The sequence below is a fragment of the Poromitra crassiceps genome (genome assembly GCF_964638095.1).
Source record: "Poromitra crassiceps genome assembly, chromosome: 9".
NCBI classification, from domain to species: Eukaryota; Metazoa; Chordata; class Actinopteri; order Beryciformes; family Melamphaidae; genus Poromitra; species Poromitra crassiceps.
The window spans coordinates 16,146,429-16,168,159 of record NC_139630.1 but is presented as its reverse complement, the minus strand read 5'-3'; the positions used below and the strand labels follow the sequence as shown (position 1 = coordinate 16,168,159).

At 45.0% G+C, this 21,731-nt stretch overlaps 2 protein-coding genes across 2 annotated transcripts in view; one reads left to right on the top strand and one right to left on the bottom strand.

Moving 5' to 3' along the window:
- Positions 1–169, bottom strand: part of hadhb (hydroxyacyl-CoA dehydrogenase trifunctional multienzyme complex subunit beta) — a 28,926-nt gene extending 28,757 nt beyond the window's left edge. The window contains exon 1 of the mRNA XM_083643280.1: positions 116–169. The gene's annotated coding sequence lies outside the window, so the exon portion shown is untranslated. The remainder of the gene's footprint in view (positions 1–115) is intronic.
- Positions 170–455: 286 nt separating this feature from the next.
- Positions 456–21,731, top strand: part of hadhaa (hydroxyacyl-CoA dehydrogenase trifunctional multienzyme complex subunit alpha a) — a 28,900-nt gene continuing 7,624 nt past the window's right edge. Inside the window, exons 1-15 of the mRNA XM_083643268.1 lie at positions 456–552; positions 3,947–3,988; positions 4,840–4,910; positions 5,127–5,260; positions 7,863–8,001; positions 8,236–8,355; positions 9,938–10,040; positions 12,217–12,339; positions 12,485–12,603; positions 13,341–13,397; positions 13,520–13,629; positions 13,805–13,939; positions 16,562–16,733; positions 18,370–18,456; positions 19,385–19,525. Of these exons, the coding sequence (XP_083499394.1) occupies positions 486–552; positions 3,947–3,988; positions 4,840–4,910; positions 5,127–5,260; positions 7,863–8,001; positions 8,236–8,355; positions 9,938–10,040; positions 12,217–12,339; positions 12,485–12,603; positions 13,341–13,397; positions 13,520–13,629; positions 13,805–13,939; positions 16,562–16,733; positions 18,370–18,456; positions 19,385–19,525 (1,620 nt within the window). The 5' untranslated portion in view covers positions 456–485. The remainder of the gene's footprint in view (positions 553–3,946; positions 3,989–4,839; positions 4,911–5,126; positions 5,261–7,862; positions 8,002–8,235; positions 8,356–9,937; positions 10,041–12,216; positions 12,340–12,484; positions 12,604–13,340; positions 13,398–13,519; positions 13,630–13,804; positions 13,940–16,561; positions 16,734–18,369; positions 18,457–19,384; positions 19,526–21,731) is intronic.

Sequence of the window (21,731 nt, the reverse complement as noted above, 5' to 3'; positions counted from 1 at the left end):
TCCATAGAGTTTGTTTGGAGCTAGTCAGCTGTGCTTTGGATAAAGCAACACGTTGGCAGTGTTAAATCATACAAAGTACACGTTCCTTTCAGACTGGATCAGCGCTGATGCTTACCTGTGTGTGTTACGTCTCTGCTGCTGAACACGGCTTCCCTGTCAAACGCTCGGCCCAAATGACTACAAAACCCGCTCATGTTCTCAAGGACCCACCGGGGTTTTGGCTGTCCTCAAATATGCCTGACAGCATATTGTGCGCAACTAATCGACAGTTTACATATAATGTGTGAGTTAGCAAACTGCATTGATCTCAGTTTTCATTACAACTATTTTATGATGTATTTATGCCACACATGTGTTTAGATTGTCAATATATGGATATTTACGTTACGGCAATATCGCATTCTGCGTTTTTAGGTCCTTATGTAGTTTGACACTCGACACTGTTGCGCCCTCCACTGACAGACACACGTCTTCAGGTTAGGATCATGGCAGCGGTTCGTGCAGCCGGCGTTTTATCCAGGTTTACAGCCAGCAAATACTCCCTAGCGTCAGGTATGCTTCATGTAATGTATGATTTTACCTCTGTTTCATAGGCGATCATTTGTGAGTTTTCAGTATTTCTCTATTTCTGTTTCATTGACTGTGGTGAACTTTCACCTAGATGGGATTGAGTAGTGTGTGTCGTCCCCTGCACGTACCGCCCCCTCTCTTGTATGGAGATAAGTTGTCGCCAAACTCCATTGGCAAATCTGTCACTTTAATCTTGCCTTTTTTAACCATGGCGGTATACACATTACAACATGACGCAAGACCTTGGAGTAGCACTATTCAATTCGCCATAGGACTATATCACACTACATACACAAAGCAAGTTATTTATCTCAGCAAAGTGTTTATTTTGTTTTCCAAAAAGTGATTGATATCTTGTGATTGCTAGAAAAACACAGGTTTGATTCTCATACATGGAATGCTGTGTGGTGTGGTCCCTTGAGGAAAGGTTTAAAACCGTTTTTCTCTCAGACCTCCAGTGGTGGAGGAACTTATTTCTGGACTTTGCTCTTGATGATTTGGAGACAGCTGCTCTCCAGCTTCCATGTGCTGGCTTGATGATCTCTCCATTCCAGCAGCAGTCAGACACTTCATCTTGGTGTTTCCTCACTCTGCAAGCTCAGGTCTACTTGGTGGCTGCATTTGGGTGCTGGTTGGCAGGCAGCATGCACATCTCCTCAACTTCCTTCTGGGGCGGGCCGGTACCACTATCACCATCCTGATTAGAAGAAGAACTGGACGGAAAGACCCATCTTTATTGTCACATGACAACCCAACACACACATGCTGCCAGCCACACACACCAGTGAAATACAGTCTCTGCATTTATCCCATCCAGGCTTGTCCTTCATCCCGAAGGGGGGGGGGGGGGGGGGGGGGGGGCAGGAGCAGTGGGCAGGCAGGCAGCTTTCTTGTGTACACTGCAGGTGCATCTTCAACATGGTCGTCACTGGTCAGATGCGATATTCTGCACGTTTTGAGAGGAGCCCCAGGGGAGCATTAGCCTGGTAAACCGCCCGTCACGTGAACTCACATTTCATTTGGTTCTCCGTGACGGTCTGGACCCGCACAGGCAGTTTAAGATGATTGGTCGAGCCATGCCGGCCATTGCCGGGCCGACGAATCAGCGGCGGCCGTAGGCGGGCAGGCTCGTCTGGGCAAGTAGTGGGTACATGGTCTTTGTAGTTCTTTTCACTCGTCAACATCGCGGAAGTGACAGGCAGTCTGAATGAAATTGAATGTAATGTTCCCAATTCTATGTATTAAATTCTAAAAAACGACCCTCAACATTTGGGAAGGCTAAGCCACACAACTAGTTCGTTATAATCTAACTAAATGCTTCGAAGGTGACTTTACGACCGCGAGGACTCAATCAATGAATACCACGGAGATCATCCACAGGCACCTTCCGCGATCTGATTGGTTGAAGTTAACACCCACCAGCGGTGATAGACAGATGGGTCATCCAATCACCTGCCAAGTAGCTTGGACAAAGTGCCCGCCTCCGTCAGCGGGTCTGGTGACTTCAAACCCAGATCGACTGGTTTAGTGAAACCTATGTGGAGCTATACCGTCCATCTGGCAGCGTCAGGTTAGGGGAGCATGGGGAGAACATGCAACCTTCACACAGTGTCCCAGACAGGAAGTGAACCCAGAACCTTCTTGTGCCACCCGCCGTGCCCCCCATGTTGATGTTGATGTGGCCTCTGGCTTGGTGTACAGAGAAGACTCCAGGACAAATCACATCACATTTTTACTTTTTATTTGCCAGTGAAAATGAAATACAAAAATGACAAGTCCCACTAAAATTGTAACGCAGATTGCAATCGCAATATCTGTCAGTATAATTGCAATATGTTTTTGTTTTGCATATTGTGCACGGTGACGTGCAGCCCTAACATTCGATGGTGTCAAAGAATTCACTGCATTATAGCCAATGAATAAGCAGGTGACAGAACTTGGGAGACACTCGTCAAACATTTTTGGTAAAAAAAAAGAAGCTCTTTGCTTGATGTGTCTGGACATTGCTGATGTGTCTGGACATTGCTGATGTGTCTGGAGTCTCTGGACATTGCTGATGTGTCTGGAGTCTCTGGACATTGCTGGCTTGAAGCTTTCAATGATATCCAGATTTTTTTTCTGAGGATGGAGTTGAGCAGTAGATGGTGCTTGTTGTTTCTCAGACTGCATTAGATTAGTCTGTCAGATCACGTTACATCATTTCAATTCAATCGCTGTGATTAATCCACTCTACTGATTTCATAACTGTTTAAAACAGACTCACCATTAAACACAATGGGGCTGATCTTATGACAAGGTCAGCTACACCTCCACCCCCCCCCCCCCCCTCTCTCTCTCGCTCTCTCTCTCTATCTCTCTGTTTCTGGTTGGCTCTCCCATGACACCATCTGTCCACTGCTGAACACTGACTGGTCAGCCAGCCCTGCCAGTGGTCTGCCTGTGGAACCCTTGGAAGTAGACCAAGGGTCAACCCCAAAGATAGGCTTGACCCTGGATCTACTACTACAGCAGGCCTGACCCAGACTGCCCTCTGTGTGAGGGCAGTCTGGGTCATAGTTAATCTCTCTCTCTCTCTCTCTCTCTCTCTCTCTCTCTCTCTCTCTCTCTCTCTCTCTCTCTCTCTCTCTCTCTCTGTCTCTCTCTCTCTCTCTCTCTCTCTCTCTCTCTCTCTCTTGCTCTCTCTCTCTCTCTCTCTCTCTCTCTCTCTCTCGCTCTCTCTCGCTCTCTGTGGTGCAGAAAAGTGGCAACTTACTATCAATGATAAAAGTAACAAAAGTCAAATAGAAAGTGGTTCAGGGGCAGATAAGAGATAAGATTCACTTCCTTTGGTCGCTGCACTGGTGAAAGTGAGAGTCTGAGTGGATGTCAGATTCTTTTCCCTTTAAAGAACTTAGATAGTTTATTTCACAGTGGGGTTTCACTACATTTACTCCTATTTTGTATTTGCTTGTGTGTTTTATTGTTGGTGTTTGTTTTTACTGGCTATCTTAAGTTCTGGCCAAGGGACATCGGTTCAAAATTAGCCGTTTGGCTAACACTGGCATGTTTACACTAATGTTAATTTAATGTGCACTGTCCCTCAAATAAATAAATAAGTACAAAATACAAATACAGCCATTTGTTCAGTCATTGAAGAAGAAATTCTTTAATTTTGTATTTGCATCGTTGTTTTGTTGTTGTTGTTTTTTTACCATTTTGGAGTCTGTGATTTTTTCTTTGGTTTGTGTGATAAATGTGTCACAATTGATTAATTTCTAATTTATAAAAGTTAAAAAAATCTCTCTCTCCCCACCTCTCTCTCTCTCTCTTCTCTCTCTCTCTCTCTCTCTGTCTCTCTCTGTCTCTCTCTCTGTCTCTCTCTGTCTCTCTCTCTCAGGTCATGGCAGGCGAAGTCTCTCAGTCTCTTCCTCATTGGCAGGTAAGTATCTCCGTGCTGATGACTGATCCATTGAATGCAGCACACACGGTATTAAAGCCCCAGACACACCAAGCCCACTGATACGATACTGTGACACACATATTTTCACGCTGTGTCTGGGGCTTTAGGGCTGAACTGATATTAAGTTCCTTACGATAACCTTGATCAAATTCCCCACGATAACCGTACACTTTGAAAAACATGGTAAATACTGTCCATCATCAACCAAAGTTGGCAACCGTCTCCCAGATGCAAACGTGCAGCCTTGGAGAAATGATTTCAGTGAGTGTATCAAATCCTTGTTGGGTCTGAGTTTTCAATATAAAACTTGGTGAACTGATTTCTGTGAGTGTATTAGTACTTTTTGAAAATGTCCAGCACATTTTAACAATACCGTGATAATACTGAGTTTTCGTCACTATAATCATGATATGAAATGTTCATATTGTTTCATTTCCAACTGATATACTACTGTAGGTCCTGAAACTTTGAGTTAAGCCTAGACAATGGCCAGGCTGTGTGGTGCACCTGTAATGTGATGAACACAGTTGTATTCTTACTGTGGAGGATTTGACTCAACAGTGTAAAAAGGAACTGAACGCCTCACTCTCACGTTGGTTTTCTTGTTTTACTGTGACTTCAACCTGCCAAGGGACAGCTGAGCTGATGGAGATCCGGTGGCTAAATCTGGCATATTTACATTGCATTTTGATTTCCCTATTTAAATCAACAAATCGTAGAAATGTGATGTGTGTCTGCCAAGCCGCTTCAGGGACAGCAGGTGTTTAAAAAGGAGCTAACTAACAGTAGCTGACTGCCTCTCTCTCTCTCTCACCGCTCTGTCCGTCAAGCTCGAACTCACGTCAGCTACGAGCTCAAGGAGGATGTGGCAGTCATACGCCTCAACGATCCAACATCCAAGGTGTGTGTGTGTGTGTGTGTGTGTGTGTGTGAGAGCGAGAGGGGAGGAGGAAGAGAGAGTACATGTCAGAGAGAGAGAGATTGTTTGTGAGTGACAGTCTTTCATCTACCTGTATGTCTCCGTCTCCCCCTGGCAGATTTGACGTGATTAATCAAAGACTGTGTGTGTGTGTGTGTGTGTGTGTGTGTGTGTGTGTGTGCGTGTGTGTGTGCACAGGTGAACACGCTGTCGGTGCAGATGCAGGCGGAGCTGACGGAGGTGATGGGGGAGGTGTGGTCGAACGGAGCGGTGAAGAGCGCCGTGTTCATCTCCACCAAGCCCGGCTGCTTCATCGCCGGTGCCGACATCAAGTAGGAATGGAATGCGCGTTTTAACGAGCCAGTTACATTTCTTTGCATTCTTAGAGATTATAGTTTTTGTTTGTTGTTCATGTTTCTAACAATTGGCCAAGTTAGTAGTTAGTTTATGGGATAGGAATTCTGCCAGATGACAGGCACTAGGTGCCATTTTCTACTTCATTTGGTAGAGAAAATTATCCTGAAATGAAGATTTGATTGACAGCTGCATGTCGTGATATGATTGGTTGAAATGGGGTAGAAATTTGATAGTACTAGGTGACGTCAGCAAACTGTACATTACTGTTATCAATGAAATCTTGAAAAATGAACTTTTGATGTGAAAAATTGTGAAAAACTAAAGAAATTAGATTGTTGTGATATTTTTTGCATACATTATTAAATAGGTGCACTGCATACCCAGGTATTAGAGATTCAGACTCCCTCAATGTCTTCCAATCCCGCCTCAAAACCCATCTCTTCTCCTCTGCCTTCTCCTAGCTCCCCCTGCCTATCCCTGTGTGCCTGTGTCGTGTTTGTCCATTGTCTGTTGCACTTACGTCGTCCCCGCCCCTTTAGTGTTTCTTTGTTTGTAAAGCGTCTTTGAGTTCTAGAAAAGCGCTATAGAAAACCCATGTTTATTATTATTATTTGAACTAAAAGAAAATAAAAGTCATTTTTGGGTTCAGCTCGACTTTAACACATTGAGTGCCAGCGACGCCATATGGCGTCAATAACTCGAAATTGTTTTTTTGACGGGGGGGTGTCCATCTCAGCTTCTTACATCGCCTCTTACAATATGAGAGCTATTGAATGTGTCTAACCTATTTTACAGAACCCTTAGGTGGCGACAGCGCTCTCCAGATGAGAGAACGTGGAGTAAAACACAGAAGAAGTCGTTGGGGAAAAGGAAATCGCATCGCATCCGTCCGTATGCAGCTGCTTCATTGAAGCATAACGTTTAGCTGTGCCCCTGCAGCAGCCAATCTGCTATCACAATTGAGCACCTCGGTGTCCGCTGCAACAGCCCATTCGCATGATCAGCCGTGGATTTGTTATTATTCTCAACTGAAAGCATGGGAGCTGGTACACGCGGCTGTAAAAAAGCTGGATCTAGCGGACTTTTTCAGTGCTGAGCACACGCAAAGCAAACAGCCGAGCAGAGCAGAGAGACACTCCTCCCACAACGGGGGGGGGGGGGAGGAGGAGGGGGGGAGGTGGGGCACGCAGAGCAGCATACACTTCACCCAGACAGACCCAGACATCAGAAAATTAGCTTCAGAGTCAGTGATGTGCTTGAAATGTTTAATTTCACAAAAGGCTCATTATCTCAGCTCGTACAAAAAAAGGGCTGTTTTTGCTTCAATCAAGCTATCTTCTCCGGCTCATAACTAAAGAACGGAAAATGGGATCAATAAACTTTTTTTTGCAGGTGATAGAAGAGAGTCTCATCGTTATTTGTGCGTGTTCAGTGTTTTAATTATTAAAGAAATTATATGACTGTTTTAAAATGCATTGCGGCCTATGTGGCACAGCAAGCAACCTTTTGCCCAAGGGCCGTGGCACTCAAAGTGTTAAGCCCACAGTGCCACTCCCCCCCCCCCCCCCCCCCCCCCCCCCCCCCCCCAAAAAAAAAAACACACCACCCATAGCCCCCTAGCCACTATTGACTATTCCTACTCACCCCTTGAATCCCGACTCTCTCAGTGATACTCAATCCGAGGCTCTAGAGCCACATGCGGCTCCTTCATTGGTAGTTGAACTTGTGGCTCTTTAAGTCCTACTTAAAAAAAATATATAATAATAAATAAATAAATAAATACAATTCTAAAAAAAGATAAATGGACGAAAGGGACTCTTTTGGATAGTGGCTCTTGCAAAGCATTTTTGTTGTTGTCGTTGTGGCTCCTGAGTAGGTCAGGGTTGCATACCACTGCTAGCACCTTCCTATCCTTAGCTACGTCTATTTTCCCACTAAACTCACTATAAACGTCCATGACTGAGTGAGTAAACGATTGAGTTAGTGTCCTGACTGTCCTGACTTTTCCATCTTATGGGCCCAGCGCTGTGGGAAAAAAGAAAGGTACGGATGTCGGGAGAGAAAGAAATAACATTGAGTCCAAGATTTACTGTCACGTGCGCACGTTTTAGTCCATTTTGGTACACAAGATACAATTTGTTCCCTCGATTTTGTTAAACTGTGCAGTTTAGGGGAAACATGCAACTTAAAAGGTACCTTTTAGGTATTGCAGATAGGCCTAGTAAGGATTTGGTTTGTTTGTTTGTTTGTTTGTTTGTTTGTTTGTTTGTTTATTTATTTATTTATTTATTTATTTATTTATTTATTTATTTATTTGACAGGGACCGTTCATATTAATAAACATTGCTGTAATTATGCCAGAATTAGCCAAAAGCCTAGTTTACAGATGCAAATGGCAACTTGTGATAAAACATTGTTAAAATGTACATGTTATAGAAAAATGTAGATGTTAATGATGATAATAATATAGCTAAAAAATGACATGACAACATTGAAGCACTCTGACTTCTTTATGGTAGTACCTGTATGATCCAGTGAACTGTTGAGTAAAGCAGTATCTTGACTTCTTTATGGTAGTATGATCCAGGCCTGTAAGAGCAGCGAGGAGGTCACCGCTCTCTCTCAGGAGGGTCAGAAGATGTTCGAGAGGATCGAGAAGTCTCCCATCCCCATTGTCGCTGCCATCAACGGCTCCTGCCTGGGTGGAGGCCTGGAGGTAGGGCTGTGTCAGACAGTATCGGCCCTTTTCACAGCAACAGTTTTGACGTGGTAAAGTAAGATTAGTGAGGGCCCTGGCCTGAACAACTAAGAGCCATCATGGTTTTGGTTAGACCTGCTTTACTTCCTGCTTTACCACCTCAAAATGGTTGTCGTGAAAAGGGTCTGTTAGCTGAGAATAATGTGGGGACAACTTCTGGCATGATTTGATGTTGTGTTTTCCCGGGTCTAGTTTGCGATAGCGTGTCAGTACCGCGTCGCCACCAAGAGCCGCAAAACCATCCTGGGCACGCCGGAGGTCATGCTGGGCCTGCTGCCTGGAGCGGGAGGCACTCAGAGACTGCCCAAGATGGTATGAACACACGCACACGCACACGCACATGCACACACACGCACACACACACACACCACACACACTGCCAGTGCTGGGCAAGTTACTTTCAAAATGTAATATACTACATATTACTAGTTACTTTAATTTTAGAGTAATAAGTTACTTTACAATATTACTGTCTGTGTAGAGTAACTTGTTACTTATTACACTACTTTTGCGTTACCTTCACTGTAATAACAGCAGTAGCAGAATGGCATCGCCGCAGCAGAACCATCCTGAAAAATAATTTCAACTGTCTTGATGTCAGTGTAAACCGTCCAACATTCTAAATGTTATCATTTTCCTTTGTTATTGATATTGCCATCTATATTGTCATCTATATTTGCATAAAAACACACAATTTGATTAGGAAATGATTGTATCCTTATTTAATTATGTGCTTTGATTAAACAAATGTACCGTAACTCAATTTGTAACTTGTGTTACTTGACAAAGTAACTGGTATAATATTACTGAAATCCTATTAGTAATAAGTTATATTACTGAATTAGTGCTAAAAGAAATATATTACATGTAATATGTTACTTTTGTAATTTGTTACCCCCGACACTGCACACTGCTCAGTAGGGATGCAATGATTATAGATTTTGATGGTCCCATCTCACGATTATTATGCATGAATTTATTTCACAACACTACGGATCATTCACTGCGATCTCGCCCGTGTTCTTATGTGTTTACAATCAATTCACACTACTGTTAGTAGATTATTGGTGAACTATGTGTCCCGTACACCAGCAGGGCCTAGAGGGTGATTACGTTGTGTGGTGTCTGACAACTAGGAAGTGAAGTTGTGTTGTTGACATAAACGAAGGGTGATCTTTTAACCAAAGAGAGTATAGACAGTTTTCACACAATGGTCCGTCCTCAACTTAAATTTTTCTTTTCTTTTCTGTCTTTAGCAAACACTGCAACAGGAAGTGAGCTGGGGTTCAATTTTTTGTTGTTGTCAAGCTAAAACATCTATAGAAGGCAAGAGACGAAACTGGTGCTTTTTTGACAACAGTGCTGCTGCCGTTTTGGATGGAAAATGCCTCCTTGCACTATAAACATACTGTATGCTACAACATAACTGAACTGAACCATGACCAGGAACAACACAGGCCATTTCGGTAGTACAGCACTTGTTAGGTGGGACGTTTACGGTATAGTCTCCTTCAGTCCAAAATGGCGGAGGCGAATAGCTCTGCTGCGTGCTGCTGATGTTGCAGTGGAACAACCTATTACCTTTCACTTCTTGGTCATGTAAGTTCTTTGATTGAACTCTTCAACAAGGAGTGTTTTGCACACAACCTCCACAGTACTGAAGGTACCATGATGTCACAGAAACACTGTGTGTAGCTGAGCCACTCCGGTTACAAAACCACGTTTAATAGTGACATCAGTTCATCTCTGCTCAGTCAGTTGGTTAACAGCTTGTCAGTAGAGCTTGCACGATCTGTTAAACGCTGAAAGGTAGGCAAACACTCTTCTCCTCTGTGTGTGTGTGTGTGTGTGCATGTGCGTGTGCGTGTGCGTGTGCGTGTGTGTGTGTGTGTAGGTGGGTCTCCCCGGGGCGTTTGACATGATGCTTACAGGCAGGAACATCCGGGCTGATAAAGCTAAGAAGATGGGTCTGGTGCACCAGCTCGTCGACCCTCTGGGTAAGTAACCCTAACCCTAAATATTGTTCATCTGAAAAGGTTAGTTGTATTTTTGGCCAGCGCAAGCGGGCCCTACAGTATATCTGGCTTTGTCCAGTCCAATTTGTGTGCCGTTTTGAGTGCCGACACATCGCAAAGACTGCCTGAAACGCAATGAATCACAAAAGTGGTTTTATTCACATGCGTCATGCATTCACACTCAGCATCTGATCATTTTGCCTTGTGTTGTAAATCCAGCGTACACCTTTCCCTTGCAACAGTGCGCTCCGCCCCTCTGCCAAAGCCCAAACACGCTGTGTGTAGTTTCAGCTAGAGTCAGTGTGTATGTCATTTCTTTATTCAGTGGGCATAGGCTATGTTTGGGGTCTATGTTAGCATTATTAAAGCAGAAAGACATAGGAACTGGATAGCTAATATGCATACTTTAATATTTGTTTATTTATCGCAAGTCGTATCGTCATCGCTATATTGAACAATGTTATCGCGCATCGCAGATTTTCCTCATATCGTGCAGGCCTATCGATTTATCGCGCTGGCCATACGCTAGGTTCTGACCTCGCCTTGTTTGTCAATACCTGACATGTTCGACTGCTGCTTCCTGCAATCTTCATCAGAGACATCACGTGATGTTGCTGTGACGTTGTCATATGGCTGCTTTATGTAGACTTGGCCATGACACCTGGATAGGTGGATAGATGGTTGTGATAGGTTGGTCGGTAGTTTTATGGAGGACTGCGTCCCAGGTATGAGACAACATATAAACCCTGATCCCGGTTTACAGTCCTGTAAACATGCAACATCACGTCTGACGTCTCTGATGAAGATTGCAGGAAGCAGCAGTCGAAAATGTCAGGTATTGACAAAAAATACAACTAGTCTTTTCATATGAACGATATTTGAGTGAACTTGAGTTAGACGACTTGTTTGGACTCCTCCTGTGTGTGACGTCTATAGATGACGGCAGCATGGGGTCCGGGGACCACCTTTGCTCCAGGGGGACCCCAGCAAATTGATGAATTGATAAACTTCACCATTATTTCATTGACAAGAAGTGAACACAGTTAGAGAATTGGTTCATTCAATGTTTATTTGAATAGGGACAAATATAGAACATTTAAACAGAAACACTCTGATGTCATACATCACAACATTTATTTCAATGTTGTTCCCTAGATGGGCTTTTGTAAAACACACTATTAAAAAGAATAAACAACAGAGATAGAAAACACACACACACACACACACAAATGGATATTATCAACATAAAACCACTAGCACACACACACACACACACACACACACACGAGAACGACAGAGTCACTCATGAGTACATAGTCTGGAGCCGTTCTGGACCTAGGGGCGTAAACCAATGCGCAGTGGCAGAAACCGGAACCCGTTTACCAGATACATGTGTGCCAATCCGTGTAGCTAACGTTAGCTAGCTAGAGCCTGATAACACGACGTGACTAACGTTAAAAAGTGATATAGTAAACATAAAACAAAAAAAGTTGATGCAATATGGCATCGCCGCCTGTTTGTGGTGACTACTTATCCTACACAACTCGAATCAGCGTTTCAACGGGGGAACGATAAAAATGTCGCACGTATTCGGTTTACATGTTAAGGTTACGGTGTCGACGCCGGAAGCACGTCGAGAGGCGTCATTCAAGTGTAATGGGAACCAGGCTCTTCTCCTCGGGAAGAACCTGGTGACACGAGGTTCTGAGTACATGACTCTTCAGGAACTCTTTTAGTTTGGATTTAAAATGATCCCAATTATGATCTTGATTCAGATGTGTGGGTAATGGATTCCATATTTTAGACCGCTGTACAGAGAAAGCTGTTTGTTTTTGCGATAAGGCACTTTGCAGTTCCCTGCAGCAGCACCTCTAGTGGTTGTGCCAGAAACCCAAAGACGCTTCATCATATCACCGAGAAGAACATGAGGAGCCTGATTATGAATATATAGAACTTGAACTTGTGAAGAATGGCTGTTTTACTCATTTGGTTACTTCTCTACCTACAATAGAGGTCGTCATGGAATTCTGGACAAAATCATAATCTAGATCATAATAGAAATATTCTCAGATTTGGGGCAGTGAGAGAGAGAGATTACGGTACATGAGAAATGCTGTCCTGTTTCCCCATTGTTCTTCTCCATGGTGGTTGACCCCAGGTCCTGGTCTGAAGCCTGCGGAGGAGAGGACTATCGAGTACCTGGAGGAAGTGGCAGTGGGCCTGGCCAAAGGAATCGCCAACAAGACGGTTCCTCTGACAAAGGAGAAGGGCCTGATGCAGAGTGAGTCACAGACCTACTCAAAATGTCACGGTTTACTATTTAGATCAACTCTGAGCATTTGAGGCGTAGAGGGAAAACTAGTAAGAGAACTCTAAATTAATCTTTAATAAACAAGGTGACTCAGTATGTGTGTCTGCGTGAACAGAGTTGCAGGACGCGGTGATGGGCCTCGGCTTCGTGAGGAGGAAGATCTACAAGACGGTCAACGAGAAGGTCCAGAAACAGACCAAAGGACTCTACCCTGCTCCCGTCAAAATCATCCAGGTCAGGAACCGCCGAGTGGAGCACTAGATTTCCTGCCTACCGACACGAGGGTCGCAGGTTCGAAGCCCCCGTGTTACCGCTGGCTTGGTCGGGCGTCCACACTGGCACATTTGGCCAGTATGTGTCCTGGTTGCTGCGCTAGCACCTCCTCTGGTCGGTCGGGGCACCTGTTCTCGGGGGAGGAGAACTGGGGGGAGTAGCGTGATCCTCCCATGCACTAGTATGTCCTGCCAGTGAAACACCTCGCTGTCAGGGGAAAAATAGCGGCTGGTGACTGCACATGTATCGGGGGAAGCAGTTGCTAGTCTACAACTCTCCCCAGATCAGCAGAGGATCCAGCTGTGCCAAAGACTTACTATAAAATACCAGGACGTTCCCCCTCTATCCCCGGCCCCTCCCATCATACGTCACTTTAAAGGACTGTGACTTAAATATTTGTGATTGTCTTTATTGTTTTTGTCTTCTTCTATAAGTGTGACCGCTATGCTACATACTTACATTTAGTCAAATTCCTCGTGTGTAATCTGATTACTTACTGGGGCTATTGAAGTGAATCAGAATCAGAAAACTCAATGGGCTTATCTGAAGCCTCACCTAAAAGTTAAAACCTCACAATGTTGTAGAGAAGACCAAAACAAGTTGAACAACATATAAAGACAAATAATATGACTACATAAAAGAGATGGCAAACTAATAATGTGTGTCTCTGTATCACTCTCTGTTGTGTTTGTGTGCAGAGCGTGGAGACAGGGATGGAGAAAGGTGCAGAGGCGGGCTATCTGGCAGAAGCTGTGGTGGGTTTGCCTCCAAAGAAATGTACAATTTCAAAAGCACCTGTATCCTTGTTATTGGCCTACGTTATAATCTATTATCAATCTATTGCATCAATAAAAAATTGAATTTCTCTATAATGCAGAACTTTGGGAAACTGGCGATGACCTCAGAGTCCAAGGCTCTGATTGGCCTTTACCAGGGTCAGGTGACCTGCAAGAAGAACCGCTTTGGGACCCCGGAGAAGGAAGTCAAGTAAGAGCTGTAGACCCCGGGGTTGACGACCGACGAAAAAGATTTGCTGTATTGCCTCGTAGCGGGAAATACGATGCCCACGCGCACTAAACGCTGCATCGTGTGTGTGTGCGTGTGTGTGTGTGTGTGTGTGTGTGTGTGTGTGTGCGTGTGCGTGCGTGTGTGTGTGCATCAGGAGGCTGGCCATCCTGGGTGCAGGGCTGATGGGAGCGGGTGTCGCCCAGGTGTCTGTGGACAAAGGCCTGAGCACCATCCTAAAGGACACCACAGTCGATGGCATCAGCAGAGGACAGCAGCAGGTGTACAAAGGGTAAAACACACACACACACACACACACACTGAGACACACACACAGGTTGTGTGTAGCTTAGCCAGACCTATCTCCATACTTTGTTTTAGTGCTGTGCTAGCATGGGTAAAAGGTCTGATTCAACCCACTATCATTCTGGTGAGGGGACGGAGGGAGAGACTTGTTTTGCTGGAACCAAATGTCTAAATCCCCACAAAAGAAAGCTGCACACAGAACAGTAAAAGATGTATGTGGAGTATGTACAATTTGCCATGTTCAGTGTGTAGGTTCAGGTTGCTGCTGTAGCTCCGAGCGCGTTGTTGTTTCTTGGAGTCATGGGGACTTTGAAAACAGGGCGATTGCGGAAGGGGAGGAGACTTCCAACTGAAACAGTCGGGGCCAATGGCAGGTGTTCTACCCACAGCCTGCTCCCATAGAGTCAGACCAGAGCAATTTAGAGAGAGAGTGGTGTCAGCGGAGGACCAAAATGCGTGACTCATTAGCCAATGAACAGCCAGGAAGGGGGCTCACGCTACTTTTGAATGCTAAAATAAAGCTGATAATGTACAAAAAAAAAAAAAAAAAAAAAATCCTTTCAAAGTACATCACAGCAGTGATTTTGCTGCAACTCAACAGTGCTGCTTAATCCAGGATCTTACTTCCTGGAACTATTGAGAGTAAAAAAACTGGTCCATTGGAGTGAATGGAGATGTCGCGACTCTTCTATTATACACGGTTGCCGTCTTTTGCCGTCTTGCTGACCTCGGCTGAAGTACTTGTAGTTGCACCGTCCATCGTTACTTAGATTGAAAGAAGAACTGGTCTCGGGACGACTGCTTTGACATTTTGGTTTCCTCCTGCGTCAAGTCAAAGCAGGCCCAGCGCTGGCTGGTGGGACTGTTGCTGCTGTGTGCAGCTTTTGAACGGTGCGCTACAGTTAAAAACGCGTCTGCTATATTTTTATCCTTTTTTCACCAAACATTCAACATAACAGCGGCCGGGGGCAGATTTTTTTTTTAAAGTCTATATTTAAGTTGTAGCCTATTCGCAACATCACTCTTAGGCTATATATAGGACACACAATATTAGGGTATTTTAGATGAGGAATTTATTGATTTGGCATATTTCCAACCGCCCACTTAACCTGCCGGCCCACGGCATGAAATACCATTGATTCACCATGTGATACCGGCAAAAAACAGACAATTGCATCAGATCTGAGTCACTTTTAAAGGGAGATGTAAGCGGAAGGTAAAAATATAGGCAAAAAGTCAGATCTGAGCATCAAGACCTGCAGTGTAAATGCAGCCTTGGATACTGACTCTCACAGTCCTATCACAGAGCAGTTGGAGCATTAGCATAACATATCCACTAGAGGCCGCCATCACACCACAGCAGTCTGTTAATGACCATACAGCAGATTCTCAACCTTTTTCATGTCAAGGACCTAATTTAGTCCACATTAAAGCCACAGACCGGCTATTGGATGAGATTTTGTCTGTCTAACCCAAATCTGTGAATATTTTTTATTACTAGAAAAGATTGTATAGAGTCTATTGTAGGTGGAGAGATAACGGACTGTCTGTATTGTAGGTTCAAGATTCAAGATTCAAGATTTTTATTGTCACTCCGTAGTACAAGTATCACGTGTGAAATTATTGTGCTGTGAACTCCGTTTACAACATAGTACAAATATAACAGGGCATATGAGTGCAAAAACAACAAGAGACACAACAAGCAATAAGGCAGTAGAGTGATAAGACAAGTCAGAGACAGTGGCATATTCACTGCACATAGGTGCAGAAGTCATGTGCATACTTTGGACGTACTTAAACATTTTGAATTCAACGTATTTGACGTACAGGTGCAAATAGCATATACCTAATTAAACATACAATTAAACATTACACATACATAATGGTAGCATCTACAGTGCGATACAGTACAGCTACTACACTATTTGTGTATGTTAAGGAGTCTCGTAGCCTGCGGGAAGAAACTGTCCCTCAAGCGATTTGTGCGTGCTTTTGGGACCCTGTATCTTCTCCCTGAGGGTAACAGGGAGAACAGGCTTTTGTTGGTATGGTTTGTATCTTTGATGATCTTCAGGGACCTCCTGAGGTACCGCTGGTTATATAGTTCCTGCAGTTCTGGCAGCTCACATCCTGTTACGTGCTGGGCTGCGCGTCTCACTCTTCGTAGCGCCCTGCGGTCCATGGTGGTACAGTTCCCGTACCAGGTGGTGAAGCAGCCAGTCAGCAGGCTTTAAATGGTGCCTCTCTAGAAGTCCCTAAGGATTTCTGGCCTTAGCCCAAATTTCTTTAGGCGCCTGAGTCCATGTAGGTGGAGAGATAACAGAGAGACTATGATCAAAACAGACATTTTCTGTGTTAAATTCTTGTAAATTAAATAATGTTGAAGTTGAACAATTAATCATTTTGCTGGGGACCCCTGGAACCCCGCTCAAGGACCCCTTGGTGGTCCCCGGGCCCCACATTGAGAACCACTGCCATACAGCACCACAGAAAACGGCACTATTCCTCAAAAATGTGTTGTTCATTTCTCAAAGATCTCAAAAATGTTAGAAACCATTTTGCCGAATAATCTAAATCCCTTTTCGATGTGCTCTGTCTGCATCTCCAGCCTCAACGACAAGGTGAAGAAGAAGGCGTTGTCGTCGTTTGATCGGGATACCATCATGTCCAACCTCTCAGCCCAGCTGGACTACTCCAGCTTCCAGTCTGCAGACATGGTGATCGAGGCCGTGTTCGAGGACATCCACATCAAACACAGAGTCCTCAAGGAGGTGGAGGCGGTGAGCACGTTTGTCTGTGGATCTGTCTGTTGTTTATAGAGTAGCCTACCACAGGTGAGCACGTTTGTCTGTGGATCTGTCTGTTGTTTATAGAGTAGCCTACCGCAGGGATCATGTATTTCTGTAGGCTTACCCACACGTCCCTACGCTGCTGGTGCGTAGTAGGGGTGTCAAAAATAATCGATTATAAGATGCATCGCGATGCGGACGTGCACGATTCTGCATCGATGAACAAATATCAAAAATCGATTATAAAAAAAAAAATATATAATCAAATAAAATAGTTTATTTTAATTATGGATCATAATACAATGCAATTCCAAATGCACTTTTATTTTAAAAGTAGCCACACAGTGAGAAAAAATAAATCATGTATTGCGGAAAAAGTGATGCATCGATTTAAGATGCATCGCGATGCATCGTGATGCATCGTTTAATCGAATCGAATCGAATCGTTGACAGATTAATCGTAATCGAATCGAATCGTGAGGCCAGTGAAGATTCACAGCCCTAGGGGGGAAAAGGCAATGGCATTTTAGTATGGGAATTTAGGTTAAATGAATGAAATAAGATCTGTGGTTAACAAAAGTTTATGAAACAGCGAAGTTTGTGTTCAGCAAGATCATCTTCACAAACGAGGACCACTTTTATGACAATCTGTGACGTAAATGTTTTTTTATTATTATTATCATTTTCAGAAAACACTTCAAGTCATATAAGTGGTGCATTTAACCAAAATGGCCGTACTAAAATGCCCTTCACTTACACGTACGAGCCCTGTTGTTTTCCGGACTCATTCCTGCGGCACTCTATTCACCTTATATTTTGCCCACACATGGACGCTTCCGCATTACGTCATTTCGTAATAGTATTTCCGTTTAGACTTGCCAAAAACCCCGCAGGCAAAATGGCCGCCCACACTCCCCTCCTAAACTGGCAGAATTACTCCCCCATAAAGTAACATATCTTGGCCAATAAGTATGTAACATACAAAATAAAACAACCCGTAATATCTTAATTTTATGTAGAATGCAGAGGACATGTAACTGTTTAGTTAAACTTGCATTCCAGGAATATTGTGCTCTAAAGATGACGTTACTGTTTCGTCCTGAAACCCACATAGGTTGCGCCGGGCGTAACCTATGTGGGATTCGAAATAACGCATCCGAGATAGAAAACGTTATGAATATAGCCACGTTATAAACAACAAACTAACGCTGGTGATCCCTATGGAAACAGTGTTACTCGAAATGGTTAAAAGTTATATCAATTTGGTCATTCAGTGGCATTTAACTGCCATATAACAACTAACTAGCGGCTAATATTAGCCACAGTAGGCATTTCTAGCGCTGAACCGGAAGAACAAATACGTTTGCATTGAACGCGGAAGAGAGAAAAAGTGGGCGTGGTGAATACTGGACTGCACTTTTGATTTTTTTTGTGATTTTGTCTTTCTGTCATTTCTTGCCTTCTAATTATTGATGTGACCGCTATGCTGCATACTTAAACTAAGTCAAATTCCTCATCTGTAATCTGATGACCTACTGTGTCAGTCAAAGTGATTGTGATATTCTGCGTGCACGGGGTAACTAAATGCACGATGTGGGGTGTTTTATTCCTCCCTCTGTGTTGGCAGGTCACCTCTCCCCACTGTATCTTTGCCTCCAACACCTCCGCTCTGCCCATCAAGGACATCGCTGCTGCCAGCAAACGCCCCGAGAAGGTCAGATAAACTTCTAATCATTATCACATTATTATACATTATCATTCATTTATTATCATTTTGAGACGTTCATATCATTAATTTACCGTAAACAAACAAGACCATCACCAAGAACATGGTCGGTCTTTATTTACTCTGCAGCAATACACAACGTTTTTTTGCAGTTCCTCTATAGACCAAATCACCGTGACGTCACCATGTAAACAAATTTACTTCCGGGTACCACTTGGGGAAGGCGGCAGGTTTAAATGTGCGTGTTGTCAAATAAATGCTGTCAAACCCTCTCGCTGTTTTCGGCCGACTACTTTCAATTTAAATGGTTAAATGGTTGGTAAACATGCTTGTCCGACGTATCTAGCCTTTCTTCTGTGTTTGTTTTATGTAGTGTTAGCTAGCTAATAACGTTTGTTTGTCTGTCAAACTCGCTGTTTTTTTGCAGACTCGTTAACGTTACAGACAGAGCTACTGACGCCACGTTAATTTAATTTAGCTTCAAGTCTACTCTGGTCTGGTCCAACAGGTAAATTAGCTAGTCTGGTCTCCACTAACGTTAGTGAAAGTGTTGTTATGAATGATATTAAACAACAACACAACACGGACAAACCATTTTTGTCTTCTTTGTCTGTTTTTGTCTTCAACACGTCAGTTTGTGCCGTCCACCGCCATTATAATGTGTGGACCTCAGGGGTACCCGGAAGTAAATGTAAACATCCCGCTGATTTGGTCTATTCCAAGTCTGCATTTTCTCTGCCACTTTGTTGATTGTTTTCAACGGTGTGTGTGTGTGTGTGTGTGTGTGCGTGCGTGTGTGCATGTGCGTGTGCCTGTGCCTGTGTGTGTGTGTGTGTGTGTGTGCGCGCGTGTGCGTGCGTGCATGCGCATGTGTGTGTGTGTGTCTGTGCGTGTGCGCATGTGTGTGTGCACGCAGGTGATCGGCATGCACTACTTCTCCCCGGTGGACAAGATGCAGCTGCTGGAGATCATCACCACCGACCAGACGTCCAGAGACACCACGGCCTCGGCGGTCAGCGTGGGCCTCAAGCAGGGCAAGATCATCATCGTGGTCGGGGTGAGAGTCTGACCATCTGTACTGTGTCCATTAGGCTCCTCCCACGGTCTGACCATCTGTACTGTGTCCATTAGGCTCCTCCCACGGTCTGACCATCTGCACTGTGTCCATTAGGGCTAACTCCTCCCACAGTCTGACCATCTGTACTGTGTCCATTAGGGCTAACTCCTCCCACAGTCTGACCATCTGTACTGTGTCCATTAGGGCTAACTCCTCCCACGTTCTGACCATCTGTACTGTGTCCATTAGGGCTAACTCCTCCCACAGTCTGACCATCTGTACTGTGTCCATTAGGGCTAACTCCTCCCACAGTCTGACCATCTGTACTGTGTCCATTAGGGCTAACTCCTCCCACAGTCTGACCATCTGTACTGTGTCCATTAGGGCTAACTCCTCCCACAGTCTGACCATCTGTACTGTGTCCATTAGGGGCTAACTCCTCCCACAGTCTGACCATCTGCACTGTGTCCATTAGGGCTAACTCCTCCCACAGTCTGACCATCTGTACTGTGTCCATTAGGGGCTAACTCCTCCCACGGTCTGACCATCTGTACTGTGTCCATTAGGGCTAACTCCTCCCACAGTCTGACCATCTGTACTGTGTCCATTAGGGGCTAACTCCTCCCACAGTCTGACCATCTGTACTGTGTCCATTAGGGCTAACTCCTCCCACAGTCTGACCATCTGTACTGTGTCCATTAGGGCTAACTCCTCCCACAGTCTGACCATCTGTACTGTGTCCATTAGGGCTAACTCCTCCCACAGTCTGACCATCTGTACTGTGTCCATTAGGGCTAACTCCTCCCACAGTCTGACCATCTGTACTGTGTCCATTAGGGGCTAACTCCTCCCACAGTCTGACCATCTGCACTGTGTCCATTAGGGCTAACTCCTCCCACGTTCTGACCATCTGCACTGTGTCCATTAGGGCTAACTCCTCCCACGATCTGACCATCTGCACTGTGTCCATTAGGGCTAACTCCTCCCACGGTCTGACCATCTGCACTGTGTCCATTAGGGCTAACTCCTCCCACGGTCTGACCATCTGCACTGTGTCCATTAGGGCTAACTCCTCCCACGTTCTGACCATCTGTACTGTGTCCATTAGGGCTAACTCCTCCCACAGTCTGACCATCTGCACTGTGTCCATTAGGGCTAACTCCTCCCACAGTCTGACCATCTGCACTGTGTCCATTAGGGCTAACTCCTCCCACAGTCTGACCATCTGTACTGTGTCCATTAGGGCTAACTCCTCCCACAGTCTGACCATCTGTACTGTGTCCATTAGGGCTAACTCCTCCCACAGTCTGACCATCTGCACTGTGTCCATTAGGGGCTAACTCCTCCCACGGTCTGACCATCTGCACTGTGTCCATTAGGGCTAACTCCTCCCACGGTCTGACCATCTGTACTGTGTCCATTAGGGGCTAACTCCTCCCACAGTCTGACCATCTGCACTGTGTCCATTAGGGCTAACTCCTCCCACAGTCTGACCATCTGTACTGTGTCCATTAGGGCTAACTCCTCCCACAGTCTGACCATCTGTACTGTGTCCATTAGGGGCTAACTCCTCCCACAGTCTGACCATCTGCACTGTGTCCATTAGGGCTAACTCCTCCCACGTTCTGACCATCTGTACTGTGTCCATTAGGGCTAACTCCTCCCACAGTCTGACCATCTGTACTGTGTCCATTAGGGGCTAACTCCTCCCACAGTCTGACCATCTGCACTGTGTCCATTAGGGCTATCTCCTCCCACAGTCTGACCATCTGTACTGTGTCCATTAGGGCTAACTCCTCCCACGTTCTGACCATCTGTACTGTGTCCATTAGGGCTAACTCCTCCCACGTTCTGACCATCTGCACTGTGTCCATTAGGGCTAACTCCTCCCACGGTCTGACCATCTGCACTGTGTCCATTAGGGCTAACTCCTCCCACGGTCTGACCATCTGCACTGTGTCCATTAGGGGCTAACTCCTCCCACGGTCTGACCATCTGTACTGTGTCCATTAGGGCTAACTCCTCCCACAGTCTGACCATCTGCACTGTGTCCATTAGGGGCTAACTCCTCCCACGGTCTGACCATCTGCACTGTGTCCATTAGGGCTAACTCCTCCCACGGTCTGACCATCTGTACTGTGTCCATTAGGGCTAACTCCTCCCACAGTCTGACCATCTGTACTGTGTCCATTAGGGCTAACTCCTC